This window comes from Triturus cristatus, chromosome 9 (assembly GCF_964204655.1).
Source record: "Triturus cristatus chromosome 9, aTriCri1.1, whole genome shotgun sequence".
Classification (NCBI taxonomy): domain Eukaryota; kingdom Metazoa; phylum Chordata; class Amphibia; order Caudata; family Salamandridae; genus Triturus; species Triturus cristatus.
In genome coordinates this window covers 1,283,876,412-1,283,899,261 of record NC_140592.1, presented here as the reverse complement: position 1 = coordinate 1,283,899,261, position 22,850 = coordinate 1,283,876,412, and the positions used below count along the sequence as shown (strand labels likewise).

General features: G+C 47.1%; 1 protein-coding gene across 1 annotated transcript in view; it reads right to left on the bottom strand.

Annotated features, from left to right (window-relative positions):
• The window catches only part of TTC6 (tetratricopeptide repeat domain 6), a 1,112,931-nt gene that overhangs the window by 938,758 nt on the left and 151,323 nt on the right, over positions 1–22,850 (bottom strand). The window contains exon 4 of the mRNA XM_085627931.1: positions 11,318–11,587. Coding sequence (XP_085484057.1) covers positions 11,318–11,587 — 270 coding nt within the window. The remainder of the gene's footprint in view (positions 1–11,317; positions 11,588–22,850) is intronic.

Genomic DNA, 22,850 nt, shown 5'->3' with positions numbered 1-22,850 from the left:
CACCTGTCTCACTGCGCACCCTTCAAATCACAGTTTCAAATGTACGAGTTGCATAAACAGCTTCCAGGCACCTCTCACCCAAGTGCATGGAGATCCTTTCTCCACGCAATAAGCGCAACGAGTTGCGACCCACGCACTACCCCCCTGGTGACCCATCACCCTAATAACAACAAGAAAATGTAACCAAAAACTCCAAATGCATGACTCCACAGGCCTACCTCCTGGTCTGTGCCAGGGAGAGTTCCTCTAGCCTTCTTCTGCCATCCAACTCCACCCATGGTATCAATCTAAAATCTTTTAATCCGCTCACAAGGTTAGAAGACATACGATGTGGCTGAAGTTGTACAGACATTTTCCATCAGCATTGTGTTACTCTTTTACAAGTGGGGCAGAGGGAGTAGGGGCTGAGGCATTGTAGGGTTTGCTGGCAGCGGACACAACCAGAGAATCTGGAAGCAGATGAGAGGATCAGGTTCAAGAGGTCTGTCCTTGTTCTCCCGACAGTAGTCAACTGATTGCATAGAGGCAGAAGTCAAGAATGCATGCACTGTGGATTTCAGAAGCCTGCGAACCAGAGCTACCATGGGTCTTGCTTGGACTTTGGAAGAAGATTCTAAGAGATAACTTACCGCCCATGATGAAGGTAGTGGAAAAATATGTGAACAATCGTTTGACGGCCTTCTTGGAGAAGAACTAATTGTTAGACTCCTTGCAGAATGGCTTTACGGTATGGAATCCACTCTCCTCACAGTGACCGAGGCTTTACCTCTACCCGTGGATGATAGCGGCTCGACTGCACTTATTCTTTTAGATTTAAGTGCCACTTTCGATACGGTGACTTCATGACACCGGTGGGTGAGGCAAGGCCTGGGCTTGTTTTGCCTCTTTCTTAAGAGATCGCTGTAAATGATGCCCCCCCTTCTCATCTTTGCAAAGAACTTTAGAGGACGGTGTCCCTCAAGGCTCGGCCTTAAGCACCACCCTCTTTTACATCTACGCTAAGCCACTGGCAGATAAAGTGAAATCTTTTGGGATGTCTTTGGTATCCTACACAGATGATACTTAACTTATCGTCTCTCGGAGTCTACACAGGGTGTTGTCAGCTTCCAGAATTGTATGACCACCTTTGCTAACTGGATGCATTCTAGCGGTCTGAAGCCGAATACCAATTACCAATTACAACGGGAATTCTCCTGCTGGGGAAACACGGTCAGGTCTGGGGTGACCACTGGTGGCCGAGGGTGTTAGGATCTCCTCCTAAGCTGAGATCTGCTGTAAAAAATGTGGTGTCTGGCTTGATGATGCCCTATAGTTTGAGTCAAAAGCCAAAGCACTCTCCAGAATGTGTTTTGGTACTGTCAGAAGCCTTCAATCAATTATTGTTTTTTTCCATCCCCAGGTTCGGCAAATGAGTATGCAGTCTCTGATCATCTCACGACTTGACTATTGTAACATTCTTATGTTTAGTAAGCTTTATTAATAATACATGTCACAATGAACCGACAATAAACATAACATGTATAATTAAATAGAACATGAGGAAGCAAGCAATAAAAACAGAGGAGAAAGCTGTTTTCATTAGCATCGGGGGGGTGGGGGGAAGAGGGAAAAGAGAAAAAAAACTCTTACAACTGGAGATTGAGTATTATTGCATAATACCAAAATTCAGTGAAAAAGATGCAATACCACTAGAAAAACAATGTAATGATAACAATTGAATGAGAAAGAAGTTTTTATTTTTCCAGAGAATCTTGGAAAGGAGAGAATCTATTTTCTTACAATGAATTGACGAAATATGAATGGGAAGCACAGAGAAAATGTACAATAAAATAGGCGTAACCATCATTTTAATGGAGTCTAGACGCCCCCAGCAGGAAAGAAAAAAGATTTCCAAGAAGAAAGGAGTTTATCAATAGGAGAAAGAGCCTCTTTCATATTAATTTTGACCGAGTCTACAATGGAATTGTTAAACCAGATGCCTATATATTTCATTTTAGAGCTATCCGACAAACACCCAGTAGATGTTAAGAAATGCTGGAAATAAAATTTGGTAAGAGGGAGAATTTCTGGTTTATCGGAATTAATCTTATAGTCAGAAACGAGAGACAAATCTGAAACTTCTTGGAATACAGGGGGACATTGTAACATTCTTCATCTGGGCACCACCAGGTTTGTGAAAAATATGCTACAGCTTGTTCAGAAAGCACCTGCAAGACGACATTTTCATCTCCCTAAATTTTGCTCTGTCTCTAATATGCTTTGTAAACTTCATTAGCTTCCGATAGAGAAACATATTCAGCTTAAAGCTCATCATAATATGAACAAGCAGAGGGCACCTAACTTGGCATTCCTGGCGCAGCCGAGTGTACCTACTAGGGCCCTCCGCTCTGCCGACCTGAATTTGGCTATTATACCTCATACGAAAATATTCTGGATGGGAGATCTCACTTTCTGAGCAATGCCTCTGGTTTTATGGAATAACCTGCCTTTACGTCTCTGGAATATTCAGAACCATCTTTGTTTTAGAAAGCAGCTGATGACCTGGCTGTTTGCAGTACAGGTCTTTTCTGTGTTGGCTCTCTGTTCCATCACCTTGTTAGGAGGTTAGCTCTGGGAAGCCCTGTTTCTAGGGCACATATGCGCTTTTATAAGTCTTTATAACCAACCATAACAGATTTTTCAGACAAAGGGGCAGTGGGTTTGATTTTCACTTGTCAAGGCGCCCTTTTGGTGACCTCATGAAAAGTGGCCACATCACCCACAGGGAAAACTCTGCGAGGTGGCAAGCCAGGACATCTTACAGAGAACCCAGTCATGTCTGATGCTGATGAGGGCATGACCTGTCTTGAAGGGGTGTGAGATCTGAAGCTGTGGGTCCTGCTTGAGCCTCTGTCTCTATAGCATCTAGAATGATGGTCCTTCTTTCCCTATTTCTAGGCCGGCTTCCCTTCAAATCCTCTACATCAGACATGTCTCTTTCAGTATCCTTCTAAGGAAGTGATGGCGGTAACATTTGAGGATTAATATCCACAAGAGGTAAAGATGATAGCACAGATGGGCCCTCTGGACCTCGAAGCTGTTGTCCCCCAATAACAGCACAGGTGGGAGCTCCTCTGTTGATGGCTCCAGAGAAGATGGGTGATGGTGTCTGGCCTCACAGTGCCACAGCACTGACAGGTGGATCCCTCTAAGCACTAATGGTCCTAGATGCTGAGCCTATCTTGCTGAAAAAGAAGCCCTAGACACCGACAGAGAAACTCCAGAAAATCACAGTCTTACCGTCTTGACGCTGAATGCCACAATGACACCAGTCTCAACGTTCAGTGCCTTGATGTCGAATGTCTTGACATTGTATGGCTCAAGGTTGACTGGAACTAGTAACTCCAGTGTATTGAGCGGCTGTCTGAGGGCCCAAAAGGAAATCATACCTGGTCACTCCAGGGGTTGAAGAAGAGGTTAAAACCTCCTTTTCCCTTCTGGAGCTGGTGGACTGGGAGTGAGAATGGCCAACTTCCAGCTACTTCACCCGAAGATGAACTCCCTCTCTTGGAACCTCAAAACAGATCTACATTTTGTGAAGTGAGAATCCGGAAGGCAGATGAGGCAAACATTGTGTGCATTCTTCCAGGACTTCTTATCTTCTCACAGAGGACACCTATCAATGGTGAACAATGGTCAACAAATGGAAGAAGAAACATCTCACAGACATTGATGGAAGAAATGGCATTTATTGCAAGAAAATGCAGGAGTCCAAAGGCATTGAAAAAAGATGTTGAATGAAGAACGAAAATCACCACAAAGGTTTTCGGACAAAATAACAGCTATAGGAAGGCAGTGGTGCTCAGGGATCCTTCTCTGGTGACCTGGCAAAACAAACTGCCGCACTGCCCTTGCACTGCATGATGGGAAGGCTGCCCGCTTCTGGAGTTCCTGACAAGTGCAGTGTCTAATGGGCACACTGCTGTGCTCAGCATATTCAAGGCTACATTGTCTGTCTGTTACTGAGTTTTAAACAGGTCCACGATAGGCCTCTTTGTCCAAGGAATTGGTGTTACCTTATTCCAACGTAGTAACATGGGAAGGGAACAATCAATGAGTTTTAGTGTCGTCCACTCCTGTCCAGAGAAAAGATCAGGCCGTGGATTTACAGTGGGTTTTTTGTGCGGTTCTTGAAGAGGTCTTAATGCTCTTACTGTCCAGACTGACTGTAAGCACCTGCAGAGGCTGATGACAAAGAGAGGTGACAAAAAACAAGTTACTTACCTGTACACTGTGGTTCTCCAGTATTGGTATCTTTCATATATTCACATGTGTGTATCTTCCCAGTCGTCATGGTGGGATCCTTGCGGTAGATGGAAAAGAAGTACTATAAAAGTACATTAGAAACCACAAAAGGAAAAGAAAAACTTTAACATTCGTCAGCATCTTTATGTAGGTCCAAACTTCGACCAATCAGAGACGTGCCCTAGACCTCCACTCCCCAGCAGAGCCACCAGACCTCAGATTTCGCGCACAAGTGTGCTAAGTTTAAGAGTAGCATGAGGTAGGAAGTGGCAAGCGTAGACGGGGAGGAGGGCGGGCCACATGTGAATCGATGAAAGATATCAATACTGGAGAACCACAGTGTACAGGTAAGTAACTTGTGTTTTCTCCAGTATTGAATCTTTCATAGATTCACATGCTTGTATCAGTGTAGTTAGCAGTGCCATTTGTTAAATCGTTGTGACTGGGCGAAGACCTTTGTATGCACAGAAAATGAAACCTACCATTTAAGAAAACATTTATAAACATATAGATATATATGCATCACTAAATCCAGATCCATAACTAGAAACATGAAAATCCATGAAATCAAATGAACACGGTAAAACAGAGGTAAAAGATAAAAATAAGCTGTACCTTAAGTGAACAGATGTCTCAGGACCGCTTGCCCTACTGCGGCATCCGTATTCCATGCTGAATCCAGGCAATAATGCTCGGTGGACGTATGCACTTTAGATCATGTTGCCGCTCTACATATGTCTGGAAGCGATACCCCAGCAAAGAGGGCTGTAGATGCCACCATGTTCCTTGTAGACTGCGCAGACACCTTTACAAACAGGGGTTTTCCAGCTTTATTACGGCAGAAGACAATTGCAGAAGTAATCCAACATGCAATACTGTTTCTGGAAAGGGCTTGACCTTTCCTCAGCGAAGTAAAAGACACAAAGAGCTGGTCCGACTTCCTAAAAGTCTTTGTTCTACGGATGTAGAATTTGATGCATCGTTTTACATCCAAAGAATGTAACGTTCTTTCAGCAGAGGTTGAAGGATTTCCAAAGTACGTTGAGAGCCCGACTGGCTCATTTAAGTGAAAAAACGCTGGAACCTTTGGTATAAAGTGAGGGTTTGTTCTCAACACTACCTTGTCCTGTTTGAATTGTAGAAAAGTTTCAGCCACAGTGAAAGCCTGAATCTCACCGATTCTTCTAGCGGAAGTGAGTGCCAGTAAGAGCCGTTTTCCACGAAACGTATTTTTAATTCAGTTTTGTGGATCGGCTCAAAGGGCGATTTCATCAATTGAGATAGGACCATGTTTAATTCCCATGGAACTGCCAAAAGTTTCAATGGTGGAAAAACTCTGAAAAGGCCCTTCATAAACTCTTTAATAATTCGCTTTGACCACAGCGAGAGTTCCCGTGGCTTTATAGATGAATGAGCCAACTTTGACTTTGCTAAATGCAGTAGGTAAGGCAATATTGGCTCTGGGGTCGAGAGTAAAGGAAGTATGTCCTTTTCCACACACCAGTAGCAAAATCTTTTCCATTTCGCATCATATGCCCTATGAGTGGAAGAAGCTCTGGCCCGCTGAAGGATGGACTTGCAATCTGGAGCGATGTCTAGATTTGTAAATTCATAGTCGTGAGGTTCCAATGATAAATTCAGAGATTCTACCTGAGGATGAAAAATCGGGCTGTTGTCCAGGGACACCAGGTTTGGCCATGGTTGAAAGAGAATGTGCGGAAAGATGGAGCGTAGAAGAAGCTCTGGGAGCCAAAACTGCCTCGGCCATGCCGGAGTGATGAGAATGGAATGGCATGGTTCCCTCTTCATTTTGCTCAGCACGTTCCTGTCCACTGCATCTGCAGAGCGTTTCCCCAAGAGTTGGCCTGAGGAAACCTGCTGGGGAACTTTTCACATTTCTTGTTGCTCGCTGTCGCGAAGTGATCCACATTTGGAGTCCCCTATGGTCCGAAAACTCGCCGCAGCTGCTTCCAATCTAATTTCCATTTGTGGCATTGTGCATTGGTTCTGTTCAAAGAATCTGCCCACTCGTTGTCCACGCCTGGGACATGCTCTATCTGCAACGTTATATTGTGCTGAATTAAACATCTCCAAATTTCTTGGCTTGGCTAGATAGAACATAGTTGTGGTGTTGTCTGTTCTAACCAGAACAGAGGAGCATTGGATTCTTAGAAGGAACGCCTGTAGACCTAGATAAACGGCCCTCAACTCCAAGAGGTTGATGTGAAATTGCTCTTCTTGAACAGACCATTTTCCATGGATTCGTAACTCTTGGAGATGCGCTCCCCAACCGTCCATTGAAACATCGGTGGTCATTACATAACTGGGCTGTGCCACCCGGAATGATAGGCCTGGAGAGATATTGCATTCCTTCTCCCACCATGACAGCGCCTGTTTCATTGCCTGGGAAATAAGGATGATGTCTTCGAAGGAGCCCTGCGCCTGAATCCACTGCTTGTCCAACTGCTCTAGAAGAGGCCTAATTTGGAGCCAACAATTTGGAATTAGTGGGATGCATGATGACAGCATCCCCAGTAAAGATTTGAACACTTACAGAAGTGGACTCTCTTGCGCGCAGGAGTGATGGTAAGAGCTTGATCATGTGCTTGCATTCTGGAGTGGGAAACGCCTTCATCAACCTGGTGTCCAGTATTGCTCCGAGAAACACATGTTTCTGACTTGGAATCAGGCATGACTTCTCCTCGTGGATTTGCAAGCCTAGAGATGTGAACAGTCTTTGACAAGCCTTTGTAGACTCTCTTGCAGGGTGGAACGAAGGCCCTTTCACCAGCCAGTCTTCTAGGTAGGGAGAAACCGGACGGCCCTGCCTCCTCAGAAAAGCCGCTAGCGGAGCCATACATTTTGTGAAGACTCTGGGAGCTGAGCGAAGGCCAAAGGGCAGAACCTTGAGCTGGTATTGATCCACAGCCACATCGAACCTCAGGAATTGGCGATGTTTTGCCAGAACAGGAATGTGGAAGTATGCATCGAGGAGATCTAGAGACGCTAAAAAATCCCCCTTGTTGACCAATAGGAGAATGTCCTGCAGGGACAACATTCTGAATGATTGTTTCTTGATGTATTTGTTCAGCTGTCTGGGGTCCATGACCTGTCTGCATTTCCCACACTTTTTCTTTTAGAGGAAGAAATTGGAAAAGAAGCCTTTCCCTCGTTGACTGAAAGGAACTTTTTCTATCACCCCCTTCTCCAGCAAGATCGAGATTTCATGCTTTAGTAAAGGAAGATGGTGATGTATTCTCCTTGAGGGTAGATTCCGAAGAGGCTTGTGAACAAATTCCAGGCTGTGGCCCAAACGGATGATGTCTACTACACATGTGTCCTTTGTAATGGCTAGCCATTGACTCAGAAAAGGAGAAAGATGATGGAAATGCAGAGGCTGAAGTCGAGATGAGGTGGCTGGCAGAAGAGAAACGTCACGGTCGTCTAGATGGGTCTTGACATTTTCCTGGTGCTGAAGACTTACGTCTAGCTGATTGTTGACTGTACAAGACATTGGAAGCACAAGAATGGTGCTGTTGTTGCCGTCCTCCATATTGTGGTCCGTACGATTGTTGGAAATATGACTGAAATCCGTGGGACTGATAGGACTATTTTTGCTGGAACTGACCTCGTCCTCTTCCCCCACGAAAGGACTGATAACTGTTGCAACGTGCCTAAAGAACGTGCCATCTCAGTATCTTTATAGATAACCTGAAGTTCCTCGTCCACGTGTTTCCCAAACAGGTTTTCCCCATCAAAGGGCATGTCCAACACTTTCGATTGTACTTAAAGGCGGAAGGACGTCGCCCTCAGCCAGCCCTGTCGACGGAGAACAGCGGCTACTGCCATTCGTCTAAAAGCAATTGAAGACAAATCCATTGCCGAACCAATCACTTCAAATTAAGCTCTTGCACCTTCTTGTAGCAGGCATTTCACTTCCTTCTTTTTATCTTCAAGAAGATGTTCAAGAAGAGGTGCAAGGTCTGACCATAACTGGCGGTCGTATCGCCCCAAAATCGCTAAGGCGTTAGAGGCCTTGATGGAAGTAGCTGCCATAGTAGCAAAGCGTCTGCCCATGCTTTCAAGCCGTTTGCCTTCTCTGTCCGGGGGCACAGAACAAGGAGATTGCGGATTCTCTGCGCAGCTTGCGTTATCATGGAATCTGTGCGAGGATGACCAATCAAACACGCCGGAACTGAATCAGGTGCCTTGTATTTCTTCTCTATCCTCAGCGAAACAGCTGGTACGAAGGCCAGATTCTTCATAATCTTTAACCCCTTGCTCCATATATAATCCACAATGGTATGGATCAAATTGACTTCTTGGCCGGATCCTTAAAATCATAAAGGAAGCATTCGTTTTGAACTACAGGCAAAGGCAAATCAAACCTCCTAGAAGCCCTCTCCAGTAATTTGTGGAAGCCCCCAATATCTCCCAGAGGAGAACTTGCTGGAGGGGTGGAGGGGGACAGCAATGATGGAGCCACGTAATCATCCCTCTCCTGACCAACTAAGTCAGGATCCTGAGTGAGCTCACCTTCTTCAGGTTGATCATCTACTTCACTTTCAACGTAATCGTCCTGAGTTGTAATGCACCGAGGAGCCTGTCTCTCTTCCTTCACAGCAGGTGGTGGAGTAACCACTGGCAGTGGTGGTACTTGAATACTTGGGCCTCTGGGCGTAAGCGGAACCGGAGCGTGAGAATCCAGAAATCGCTTTTAGTAATCATTTAGCATACGTCTCAGGTCGGTGACTAAGGAGGTTGGCATCAGCATGGAATCCCTTCTAACCTCCTGACACTCTGCGTAAGCCTCATACGGATACTGCTCCTGACAAGAATCGTAATGTTGGGCCCGTGGACGACCTGGGAAGTAGTCCTCTTCCAAGTACTCAGACATGTCCTGCCCCTGTGCCTCCTCTTCATCATCTGTGACCTGGCATTTAACTCTGAGCTGTGAAGAGCTATAAGCTGGGCAGAACACGCTTTCCTCTCCCGATTCCTCCGTATCAAGAAGGTGAGAAGGAGACAGAGGTGATATCTTTGACAAAGAAGACAAACCTGGATACTTCTGGATAAAGTGGAGGCTCCTAAAGTCCCGTTTTTGATTTGTCAACGACGCCGTCGATGACGGAAGACATCTGAAAGTAATCATCATCGAAACCGGCAACGAAGAAGGGGATTTAAACACTGTCATTGACGGAGTGATTGCTGACGGAGCCGTCTACGACATCGTCGATGGTGCTTCTGTCAACAGGCCGTAGGCGAAATCGTCAACGCAGTGGTCATCGCCGATGCTGTCGACGATGCCATCGACAAAGAAATTGTCGTCGACGAATAATCACCACAGCAGTCGTCGAAGCGGTCGTTGCCACAGAAACCGATGTAGATCTGGCTGGAGTTCTCGAGGACGGGTCCGTCGATTGAGTGTTTTTTGTTGACTAAGCCCGTTTCAGTGGTGTGACAGGCAGAGAGGCAGCAGAAGATTTCTTCACGCCAAAATCTGTTTGCTTTAGAGATGCTTTATCGGCAGATGAGATTTTGTCCGCCATTAACCTTTTAGAATTAGCCTTCAGTGAGGTAGAGCCCTCATTTTTACATTTCCTCTCAGATGAGGACGGCTCAGGGCTCTCTTCCACATCAGATCCAGAATCAGATTTAGATTTATTTTTCTGGAGCAATAACAACCTGGCTTCTCTATCCTTTTGAGTCTTGCCTGAAAAGGTTCTACAATGTTTACAGTCCTTGGCTGTATGCTTGGGATAAAGGCGACACAGACAGTCCTTGTGGGGGTCTCGGAGAAACATCTTGCCTTCCCACAGGATCTGCAGGGTCTAAAAAGCCTCTTCTTAGATCCCTCTGACATTATGAAGTAAAGAAGATGGATAAAACAGTACCTTGAGGTGAATTCTAGCAGGGCCAAAAGTTCACTAACTGACAAAACTGAGCAGAGCTCAGGGGGGCTCCCTTACACACGGCGTGCAGTTAGAAATCTGAGGTCTGTTGGCTCTGCTGGAAAGCTGAGGTCTAGGGCTCGTCTCTGGTTGGTTGAAGTTTGGACCTACATAAAGATGCTGACTAATGTTAAAGTTTTTCTTTTCCTTTGGTGGATTCTAATGTACTTTCATAGTACTTCTTTTCTATCTACCGCGAGGCTCCCACCATGACGACGGGAAAGATACAAGCATGTGAATCTGTGAAAGATTCTATACTGGAGAAGCCTGAGCTCTTTCAGGGATCCATTTCTCTGTAACAACTGAACTTCACTGTGGTGCACAGGATGGACGGCCACAGAGCCAGGCAGATGTCTTTTTTTCCGAGTTTTCTTCTTATGAGAGGACTGAAAGTAACCAGTAAAGTGACCTCTGATCTGAGGACCATTGACCTATGTCCACCCTCTTAATTGCTGATGGATAGGTGCCACTGCCAAGTTTGAACATGGTCATGGCAGCTAGCTTGAGTGGCTGAAATCTGCTCCGGGGTAAGAAGCCCAACCGTGTACCCACACACTTCCCTTGTAGTTTCAGTTATCAGGAGATGAGATCTTACTGTGTGCCTACTGTCGTGGAAGAGGCCGTTGCATTGGATTTACATAGCGCATTGCCTGCACTAGTGTGGTTGCAAACAGCATGCAAGTGTATACATGTATGGTATGTGGAGCTACACATGATAGAACCTGTTGTTCAGAGGGTTTGCAGAAATTCTCCAGTCGTATTGGTGAGGGTTTCAGAAGCGTAATATGGTCACTGTGTGCGGAGGATGAGGAAATGTGCCAAGGTGGCGTGGGGGGGGGGAGGCTGTGTCTGACCAGTCCTAATGTGCTATTCGACGTGCATCAGTGACCACCATGCACATCTTGCATCTGCACATCAGCTTCAGATAGGGGGTCTACACTACTGCATGCATATACGATTGTGTCACTGTAATACTGCATCACCTCTGCATCATCACACTCGGGAAGAGTGGCCATTGTGGAACCACAATCCACTAAGTAGAGCTGAGGAAGGTTTCGCCCCCCATGGCCGCCACATCTTACCTGCAGTGGTAACTTCAAGATGTCCTCGGTGATTTGGCTGTTCGTTCTACCCACCGGAATACATGACTCGGACTGACGTGAGGCGAGGCTTCCTGCGGGAACTTTCACCTGTGACAAACTGGATTCAGGCTCCATGGGCGTTATGGGCACCACTTCTTGAGCGGGTTCAAACATGGGGTCTGTCACCGATCCCGGGACTGTCGTTGGCCCCGGTACTGGCAGAGATCCTGGGGCATGATCTAATGTCAAGTTAACAGATTCATCAGGGACCTGCAAGCAAAGAAACCAAACAATCAACAAATGTGAAACTGGTGTTGGCCACAGATATATCCTGCACAGAGGAGTCAAAGGCTAAAGCTGCTGCATGAATTGCCTCGGTTATGGGATCAGTGCAGTGAGTTGCACCAGTTATGGGATCAGGGCAGTGAGCTCCCTTAGTTATGGGATCAGGGCAGTGAGTTGCGTCAGATATGGGATCAGTGCAGTGATTTGTTCAGTTATGGGAACAGTGCAGTGAGTTGCCTCAGTTATAGGATCAGTGCAGTGAGTTGCCTCAGTTGTGGGATCAGTGCAGAGAGTTGTATCGGTTATGGGATCAGTGCAGTGAGTTGCGTCAGTTATGGGATCTGTGCAGTGAGTTGAATCAGGTATGGGATCAGTGCAGTGAGTTGCCTCAGTTATGAGATCAGTGCAGAGAGTAACCTTGGTTATGGAATCAGTGCAGTGAGTTGCCTCAGTTATGGGATCAGTGCACTGAGTTGAGTCAGATATGGGATCAGTGCAGTGAGTTGCCTCAGTAATAGGATCAGTGCAGTGTGTTGCCTCAGTAATGGGATCAGTACAGTGAGTTGCTTTGTTTATGGGATCAGTGTAGTGAGTTGCCTCGGTTATGGGATCAGTGCAGTGAGTTGCCTCGGTTATAGGATTAGGCCAGCGAGTGGCCTCAGTTATGGGATAGGTGCAGTGAGTTACCTCAGTTATGGGATCAGTGCAGTGAATTGCCTCAGTTATGGGATCAGTGCAGTGAATTGCCTCAGTAATGGGATCAGTGCAGTGAGTGGCCTCATTTATGGGATCTGTGCAGTGAGTTGAGTCAGTTATGGGATCAGTGCAGTGAGTTACCTCAGTAATGGGATCAGTGCAGTAAATTGCCTTGGTTATGGGATCAGTGCAGTGAGTTGCCTCGGTTATGGGATCAGTGCAGTGTGTTGCCTCAGCTATTGTATCAGTGCAGTTAGTTGCCCCAGTTATGGGATCAGTGCAGTGAGTTGCCTCAGTTATGGGATCAGTTTAGTGAATTGCCTCAGTTATGGTATCAGTGCAGTGAGTGGCCTTGGTTATGGAATCAGTGCAGGGAGTGGCCTCATTTACAGGTCAGTGCAGTGAATGGCCTCAGTGATGGGATCAGTGCAGTGAGTGGCCCCAGTTATGGCATTAGTGTAGTAGGTTGCCTCATTTATGGGATCAGTGCAGTGAGTTGCACCAGTTATGGGATCAGTGCAGTGAGTTGCACCAGTTATGGGATCAATGCAGCGAGTTGCCTCGGTTGTGGGATCAGTGCAGTGAGTGGCCTCGGTTGTGGGATCAGTGCAGTGAGTTCCTCAGTTATAGGATCAATGCAGTGAGTTGCCTTGATTATTGGATCAGTGCAGTGTGTTGCCTCAGTCATGGGATCAGTCCAGTGAGTTGCAACAGTTATGGGATCAGGGCAGTGAGTTGCACCAGTTATGGGATCAGTGTATTGAGTTCAGTCAGTTATGGGATCAATGCAGTGAGTTGCCTCTATTGTTGGATCAGTGCAGTGAGTTCCTCAGTTATAGGATCAATGTAATGAGATGCCTCGATTATTGGATCAGTGGAGTGAGTGGCCTCAGTTGTGGTATCAGTGCAGTAAATGGCCTCAGTTATTGGGATCAATGTAGTGAGTTGCATCCGTTAAGGGATCAGTGCAGTGAGTTGCCTCACTTATGGGGTCAGCTGTGAGTTGCCTCGGTTATGGGATCAATGCAGTGAGTTGCCTCGGTTGTGGGATCAGTGCAATGAGTTGCTGTGTTTAGGGGATCAGTGCAGTGAATTGCCTCAGTTATGGAATCAGTGTAGTGAGTTACTGTGTTTATGAGATCAGTGCAGTCAGTTGGTCCAGTTAGGTGATCACTGCAGTGAGTGGTCTCAGTTAGTTATGCGATCAGTGCAGTGAGTTGCCTCAGTTATGGGATCAGGGCAGTGAGTTGTCTCAGTTATGGGAACAGTGCAGTAAGTTGCTGTGCTTATGGGATCAGTGCAGTGAGTGGCCTCGGTTATGGGATCAGTGCAGTGAGCTGCCTCGGTTATGGGATCAGTGCAAAGAGTTGCCTCGGTTATGGGACCAGTGCAGTGAGTGGCATCAGTTATGGGATCAGTGCAATGTGTTGCCTCAGCTATGGTATCAGTGCAGTTAGTTGCCCCAGTTATGCGATCAGTGCAGTGAGTTGCCTCAGTTATGGGATCAGTGTATTGAGTTCAGTCAGTTATGGGATCAATGCAGTAAGTTGCCTCGGTTGTGGGATCAGGGCAGTGAGTTGCCTTGGTTATGGGATCAGTGCAGTTAGTTGCCCCAGTTATGGGATCAGTGCAGTGAGTTGCCTCAGTTATGGGATCAGTGTATTGAGTTCAGTCAGTTATGGGATCAATGCAGTGAGTGGCCTCGGTTGTGGGATCAGTGCAGTGAGTTGCCTTGGTTATGGAATCAATGCAGCGAGTTGCACCAGTTATGGGATCAGTGCAGTGAGTTGCACCAGTTATGGGATCAGTGTATTGAGTTCAGTCAGTTATGGGATCAATGCAGTGAGTTGCCTCGGTTTTGGGATCAGTGCAGTGCGTTCCTCAGTTATAGGATCAATGCAGTGAGTTGCCTCGATTATTGGATCAGTGCAGTGCGTTGCCTCAGTTATGGGATCAGTGCAGTGAGTTGCAACAGTTATGGGATCAGGGCAGTGAGTTGCCTCAGTTATGGGATCAGTGTATTGACTTCAGTCAGCTATGGGATCAATGCAGTGAGTTGCCTCGTTTTGGGATCAGTGCAGTGAGTTCCTCAGTTATAGGATCAATGCAGTGAGTTGCCTCGATTATTGGATCAGTGGAGTGAGTGGCCTCAGTTGTGGGATCAGTGCAGTGAGTGTCCTCACTTGTGGGATCAGTGCAGTAAATGGCCTCAGTTATTGGGATCAATGTAGTGAGTTGCATCCATTAAGGGATCAGTGCAGTGAGTTGCCTCACTTATGGGGTCAGCTGTGAGTTGCCTCGGTTATGGGATCAGCGCAGTGAGTGGCCTCAGTTATGGGATCAATGCAGTGAGTTGCCTCAGTTGTGGGATCAGTGCAATGAGTTGCTGTGTTTATGGGATCAGTGCAGTGAGTTGCCTCGCTTATAGGATCAGTGCAGTGAGTGGCCTCAGTTATGAGATCAGTTCAGCAAGTTGGTTCAGTTAGGGAACACTGAAGTGAGTGGTCTCAGGTATGGGATCACTTACAGTGAGTTGCCTCAGTTATGGAATCAGTGCAGTGAGTTGCATCAGTTATGGGATAGGTGCAGTGAGTTACCTCAGTTATGGGATCGGAGCAGTGAGTTGCCTCAGTTATGGGATCAGTGCAGTGAGTGGCCTCAGTTATGGGAACAGTACAGTGAGTTGCTGTGCTTATGGGATCAGTGCAGTGAATTGCCTCAGTTATGGGATTGGTGCAGTCACTTGGTTCAGTTAGTTATAGGATCAGTGCAGTGAGTTGCCTCGGTTGTGGAGTCAGTGCAGTGATTTGCCTCAGTTATGGGATCAGTGCAGTGAGTTGCCTCAGTTATGGGATCAGTGGAGTGAGTTGCCTCAGTTATGGGATCAGTGCAGTGAGTTGCCTTAGTTATGAAATCAGCACAGTGAGTTGCATCAGTTATGGAATCAGCGCAGTGGCTTGAGTCATTTATGGGATCAGTGCAATGAGTTACCTCAGTTATGGAATCAGTGCAGCAAATTGTCTCAGTTATGGGATAGGTGCAGTGAGTTACCTCAGTTATGGGACCAGTGCATTGAGCTGCCTCATTATGGGATAAGTGCAGTGAGTGGCCTCAGATATGGGATCAGTGCAGTGAGCTGCCTTGGATATGGGATCAGTGCAGTGAGTGCCTCAGTTATAGGATCAATGCAGTGAGTTGCCTCGATTATTGGATCAGTGCAGTGTGTTACCTCAGTTATGGGATCAGTGCAGTCAGTTGGTTCAGTTATGGTATCAGTGCAGTGAATTGCCTCAGTTAAGGAATCAGTGCAGTGAGTTGTCTCAGTTATGGGATCAGTGCAGTGAGTTGCCTCAGTTATGGAATCAGCACAGTGACTTGAGTCAGTTAGGGGATCAGTGCAATGAGTTGCCTCAGTTATGGAATCAGTGCAGCGAGTTGCCTCAGGTATGGCATCAGTGCAGTGAGTTGCCGCAGTTATGGAATCAGCGCAGTGAGTTGCCTCAGTTATGGGATCGGTGCAGTGAGTTACGTCATTTATGGGATTGGAGAAGTGAGTTGCCTTAGTTATGGGATCAGTGCAGTGAGCGACCTCAGTTATGGGATCAGTGCAGTGAGCTGCCTCGATTATGGGATCAGTGCAATGAGTTGCCTCGGTTATGGGATCAGTGCAGTGAGTGACATCAGTTAAAGGATCAGTGTACTGAGTTCCGTCACTTATGGGATCAGTGAAGTGAGTTGCCTCGGTTTTTAGATCAGTGCAGTCAATGAGTGGCCTCAGTTATGGGATCAGTGCAGTGAGTAGCATCAGTTATGGGATCAGTGCAGTGAATTGCCTCAATAATGGGATCAGTGCAGTGAGTGGCCTCATTTATGGGATCAGTGCAGTGAGTTGAGTCAGTTATGGGATCAGTGCAGTGAGATACCTCAGTAATGGGATCAGTGCAGTAAATTGCCTTGGTTATGGGATCAGTGCAGTGAGTTGCCTCGGTTATGGCATCAGTGCAGTGTGTTGCCTCAGCTATGGTATCAGTGCAGTTAGTTGCCCCAGTTATGGGATCAGTGCAGTGAGATGCCTCAGTTATGGGATCAGTGTATTGAGTTCAGTCAGTTATGGGATCAATGCAGTGAGTTGCCTCGGTTGTGGGATCAGTGCAGTGAGTTGCCTTGGTTATGGGATCAGTGCAGTGAGTTGCACCAGTTATGGGATCAGTGCAGTGAGTTGCCTCGGTTGTGGGATCAGTGTAGTGAGTTGTCTTGGTTATGGGATCAGTGCAGTGAGTTTCACCAGTTATGAGATCAATGAGTGAGTTGCATCTGTTAAGGTATCAGTGCTGTGAGTTGCCTCACTTATGGGGTCAGCTGTGAGTTGCCTCGGTTATGGGATCAGTGCAGTAAGTGGCCTCAGTTATGGGATCACAGTGAGTTGCCTCGGTTGTGGGATCAGTGCAATGAGTTGCTGTGTTTATGGGATCAGTGCAGTGAGTTGCCTCGCTTATAGGATCAGTGTAGTGAGTGGCCTCAGTTATGAGATCAGTTCAGCGAGTTGTCTCGGTTATGGGATCAGTGCAGTGAGTTGTCCCGGTTATGGGATCAGTGCAATGAGTGGCATCAGTTATGGGATCAGTGTATTGAATTCCATCAGTTATGGGATCAGCGCAGTGAGTTGCCTCGGTTATGGGATCAGAGAAGTGAGTAGCCTCAGTTATGGGATCAGTGCAGTGAGTAGCCTCAGTTATGGGGACAGTGCAGTGAGTTGCTTCGGTTATGGTATCAGTGCAGTGAGTTGCCTCAATTATGGGATCAGTGCAGTGAGTTGCCTCGGTTATGGGATCAGTGCAGCGAGTTGCCTCGGTTATGGGATCAGTGCAGTGAGTTGCCTCAGTTTTGGGATCAGTGCAGTGAGTTGCCTCGGTTTTGGGATCAGTGCAGTGAGTTGCCTCAATTATGGGATCAGTGCAGCGAGTTGTCTCAGTTATGGGAACAGTGCAGAGAGTCGCATCACTTATGGCATCAGTGTATTGAGTTCAGTCAGTTATGGGATCAGCGCAGTGAGTTGCCTTGGTTTTGAGATCAGTACAGTCAGTGAGTGCCCTCAGTTATGGGATCAGTGCAGTGAGTGACCCCACTTAGGGCATTAGTGTAGTAGGTTGCCTCATTTATGGGATCAATGCAGTGAGTTGCCTCGAGTATTGGATCAGTGCAGTGCATTGCCTCAGTTATGGGATCAGTGCAGTGAGTTGCACCAGTTATGGGATCAGTTCACTGAGTTGCACCAGTTATGGGATCAGTGTATTGAGTTCAGTCAGTTATGGGATCAGCGCAGTGAGTTGCCTTGGTTTTGAGATCAGTACAGTCAGTGAGTGCCCTCAGTTATGGGATCAGTGCAGTGAGTGGCCCCACTTAGGGCATTAGTGTAGTAGGTTGCCTCATTTATGGGATCAATGCAGTGAGTTGCCTCGAGTATTGGATCTGTGCAGTGAGTTGCCCCAGTTATGGGATCAGTGCAGTGAGTTGCCTCAGTTATGGGATCAGTGTATTGAGTTCAGTCAGTTATGGGATCAATGCAGTGAGTGGCCTCGGTTGTGGGATCAGTGCAGTGAGTTGCCTTGGTTATGGAATCAATGCAGCGAGTTGCACCAGTTATGGGATCAGTGCAGTGAGTTGCACCAGTTATGGGATCAGTGTATTGAGTTCAGTCAGTTATGGGATCAATGCAGTGAGTTGCCTCGGTTTTGGGATCAGTGCAGTGCGTTCCTCAGTTATAGGATCAATGCAGTGAGTTGCCTCGATTATTGGATCAGTGCAGTGCGTTGCCTCAGTTATGGGATCAGTGCAGTGAGTTGCAACAGTTATGGGATCAGGGCAGTGAGTTGCCTCAGTTATGGGATCAGTGTATTGACTTCAGTCAGCTATGGGATCAATGCAGTGAGTTGCCTCGGTTTTGGGATCAGTGCAGTGAGTTCCTCAGTTATAGGATCAATGCAGTGAGTTGCCTCGATTATTGGATCAGTGGAGTGAGTGGCCTCAGTTGTGGGATCAGTGCAGTGAGTGTCCTCACTTGTGGGATCAGTGCAGTAAATGGCCTCAGTTATTGGGATCAATGTAGTGAGTTGCATCCATTAAGGGATCAGTGCAGTGAGTTGCCTCACTTATGGGATCAGCTGTGAGTTGCCTCGGTTATGGGATCAGCGCAGTGAGTGGCCTCAGTTATGGGATCAATGCAGTGAGTTGCCTCAGTTGTGGGATCAGTGCAATGAGTTGCTGTGTTTATGGGATCAGTGCAGTGAGTTGCCTCGCTTATAGGATCAGTGCAGTGAGTGGCCTCAGTTATGAGATCAGTTCAGCAAGTTGGTTCAGTTAGGGAACACTGAAGTGAGTGGTCTCAGGTATGGGATCACTTACAGTGAGTTGCCTCAGTTATGGAATCAGTGCAGTGAGTTGCATCAGTTATGGGATAGGTGCAGTGAGTTACCTCAGTTATGGGATCGGAGCAGTGAGTTGCCTCAGTTATGGGATCAGTGCAGTGAGTGGTCTCAGTTATGGGAACAGTACAGTGAGTTGCTGTGCTTATGGGATCAGTGCAGTGAATTGCCTCAGTTATGGGATTGGTGCAGTCACTTGGTTCAGTTAGTTATAGGATCAGTGCAGTGAGTTGCCTCGGTTGTGGAGTCAGTGCAGTGATTTGCCTCAGTTATGGGATCAGTGCAGTGAGTTGCCTCAGTTATGGGATCAGTGGAGTGAGTTGCCTCAGTTATGGGATCAGTGCAGTGAGTTGCCTTAGTTATGAAATCAGCACAGTGAGTTGCATCAGTTATGGAATCAGCGCAGTGGCTTGAGTCATTTATGGGATCAGTGCAATGAGTTACCTCAGTTATGGAATCAGTGCAGCAAATTGTCTCAGTTATGGGATAGGTGCAGTGAGTTACCTCAGTTATGGGACCAGTGCATTGAGCTGCCTCAGTTATGGGATAAGTGCAGTGAGTGGCCTCAGATATGGGATCAGTGCAGTGAGCTGCCTTGGATATGGGATCAGTGCAGTGAGTGCCTCAGTTATAGGATTAATGCAGTGAGTTGCCTCGATTATTGGATCAGTGCAGTGTGTTACCTCAGTTATGGGATCAGTGCAGTCAGTTGGTTCAGTTATGGTATCAGTGCAGTGAATTGCCTCAGTTAAGGAATCAGTGCAGTGAGTTGTCTCAGTTATGGGATCAGTGCAGTGAGTTGCCTCAGTTATGGAATCAGCACAGTGACTTGAGTCAGTTAGGGGATCAGTGCAATGAGTTGCCTCAGTTATGGAATCAGTGCAGCGAGTTGCCTCAGGTATGGCATCAGTGCAGTGAGTTGCCGCAGTTATGGAATCAGCGCAGTGAGTTGCCTCAGTTATGGGATCGGTGCAGTGAGTTACGTCATTTATGGGATTGGAGAAGTGAGTTGCCTTAGTTATGGGATCAGTGCAGTGAGCGACCTCAGTTATGGGATCAGTGCAGTGAGCTGCCTCGATTATGGGATCAGTGCAATGAGTTGCCTCGGTTATGGGATCAGTGCAGTGAGTGACATCAGTTAAAGGATCAGTGTACTGAGTTCCGTCACTTATGGGATCAGTGAAGTGAGTTGCCTCGGTTTTTAGATCAGTGCAGTCAATGAGTGGCCTCAGTTATGGGATCAGTGCAGTGAGTAGCATCAGTTATGGGATCAGTGAAGTGAATTGCCTCAATAATGGGATCAGTGCAGTGAGTGGCCTCATTTATGGGATCAGTGCAGTGAGTTGAGTCAGTTATGGGATCAGTGCAGTGAGATACCTCAGTAATGGGATCAGTGCAGTAAATTGCCTTGGTTATGGGATCAGTGCAGTGAGTTGCCTCGGTTATGGCATCAGTGCAGTGTGTTGCCTCAGCTATGGTATCAGTGCAGTTAGTTGCCCCAGTTATGGGATCAGTGCAGTGAGATGCCTCAGTTATGGGATCAGTGTATTGAGTTCAGTCAGTTATGGGATCAATGCAGTGAGTTGCCTCGGTTGTGGGATCAGTGCAGTGAGTTGCCTTGGTTATGGGATCAGTGCAGTGAGTTGCACCAGTTATGGGATCAGTGCAGTGAGTTGCCTCGGTTGTGGGATCAGTGCAGTGAGTTGTCTTGGTTATGGGATCAGTGCAGTGAGTTTCACCAGTTATGAGATCAATGAGTGAGTTGCATCTGTTAAGGTATCAGTGCTGTGAGTTGCCTCACTTATGGGGTCAGCTGTGAGTTGCCTCGGTTATGGGATCAGTGCAGTAAGTGGCCTCAGTTATGGGATCACAGTGAGTTGCCTCGGTTGTGGGATCAGTGCAATGAGTTGCTGTGTTTATGGGATCAGTGCAGTGAGTTGCCTCGCTTATAGGATCAGTGTAGTGAGTGGCCTCAGTTATGAGATCAGTTCAGCGAGTTGTCTCGGTTATGGGATCAGTGCAGTGAGTTGTCCCGGTTATGGGATCAGTGCAATGAGTGGCATCAGTTATGGGATCAGTGTATTGAATTCCATCAGTTATGGGATCAGCGCAGTGAGTTGCCTCGGTTATGGGATCAGAGAAGTGAGTAGCCTCAGTTATGGGATCAGTGCAGTGAGTAGCCTCAGTTATGGGGACAGTGCAGTGAGTTGCTTCGGTTATGGTATCAGTGCAGTGAGTTGCCTCAATTATGGGATCAGTGCAGTGAGTTGCCTCGGTTATGGGATCAGTGCAGCGAGTTGCCTCGGTTATGGGATCAGTGCAGTGAGTTGCCTCAGTTTTGGGATCAGTGCAGTGAGTTGCCTCGGTTTTGGGATCAGTGCAGTGAGTTGCCTCAATTATGGGATCAGTGCAGCGAGTTGTCTCAGTTATGGGAACAGTGCAGAGAGTCGCATCACTTATGGCATCAGTGTATTGAGTTCAGTCAGTTATGGGATCAGCGCAGTGAGTTGCCTTGGTTTTGAGATCAGTACAGTCAGTGAGTGCCCTCAGTTATGGGATCAGTGCAGTGAGTGGCCCCACTTAGGGCATTAGTGTAGTAGGTTGCCTCATTTATGGGATCAATGCAGTGAGTTGCCTCGAGTATTGGATCTGTGCAGTGAGTTGCACCAGTTATGGGATCAGTTCACTGAGTTGCACCAGTTATGGGATCTGTGCAGTGAGTTGCCTCAGTTATGGGATCAGTGCAGTGAGGTGAGTCAGTTATGGGATCAGTGCAGTGAGATACCTCAGAAATGGGATCAGTGCAGTGTGTTGCCTCAGCTATGGTATCACTGCAGTTAGTTGCCCCAGTTATGGAATAAGTGCAGTGAGATGCCTCAGTTATGAGATCAGTGTATTGAGTTCCGTTAGTTATGGGATCAATGCAGAGAGTTGCCTCGGTTGTGGGATCAGTGCAGTGAGTTGCCTTGGTTATGGGATCAGTGCAGTGAGTTGCACCAGTTATGGGATTAGTGCAGTGAGTTGCCTTGGTTATGGGATCAGTGCAGTGAGTTGCCTCGGTTATGGGGTCAGTGCAGTGATTTGCCTCAGTTATGGGATCAGTGCAGTGAGTTGCCTTGGTTATGGGATCAGTGCAGTGAGTTGCCTTAGTTATGGAATCAGCACAGTGAGTTGCATCAGTTATGGAATCAGCGCAGTGGCTTGAGTCATTTATGGGATCAGTGCAATGAGTTACCTCAGTTATGGAATCAGTGCAGCAAATTGTCTCAGTTATGGGATAGGTGCAGTGAGTTACCTCAGTTATGGGATCGGAGAAGTGAGTTGCCTTAGTTATGGGATCACTGCAGTGAGCTACCTCGGTTATGGGACCAGTGCATTGAGCTGCCTCAGTTATGGGATAAGTGCAGTGAGTGGCCTCAGATATGGGATCAGTGCAGTGAGCTGCCTTGGATATGGGATCAGTGCAGTGAGTGCCTCAGTTATAGGATCAATGCAGTGAGTTGCCTCGATTATTGGATCAGTGCAGTGTGTTACCTCAGTTATGGGATCAGTGCAGTCAGTTGGTTCAGTTAAGGTATCAGTACAGTGAGTTGCCTCAGTTAAGGAATCAGTGCAGTGAGTTGTCTCAGTTATGGGATCAGTGCAGTGAGTTGCCTCAGTTATGGAATCAGCGCAGTGACTTGAGTCAGTTATGGGATCAGTGCAATGAGTTGCTTCAGTTATGGAATCAGTGCAGCGAGTTGCCTCAGGTATGGCATCAGTGCAGTGAGTTGCCGCAGTTATGGAATCAGCGCAGTGAGTTGCCTCAGTTATGGGATCGGTGCAGTGAGTTACGTCATTTATGGGATTGGAGAAGTGAGTTGCCTTAGTTATGGGATCAGTGCAGTGAGCGACCTCAGTTATGGGATCAGTGCAGTGAGCTGCCTCGATTATGGGATCAGTGCAATGAGTTGCCTCGGTTATGGGATCAGTGCAGTGAGTGACATCAGTTAAAGGATCAGTGTACTGAGTTCCGTCACTTATGGGATCAGTGAAGTGAGTTGCCTCGGTTTTTAGATCAGTGCAGTCAATGAGTGGCCTCAGTTATGGGATCAGTGCAGTGAGTAGCATCAGTTATGGGATCAGTGCAG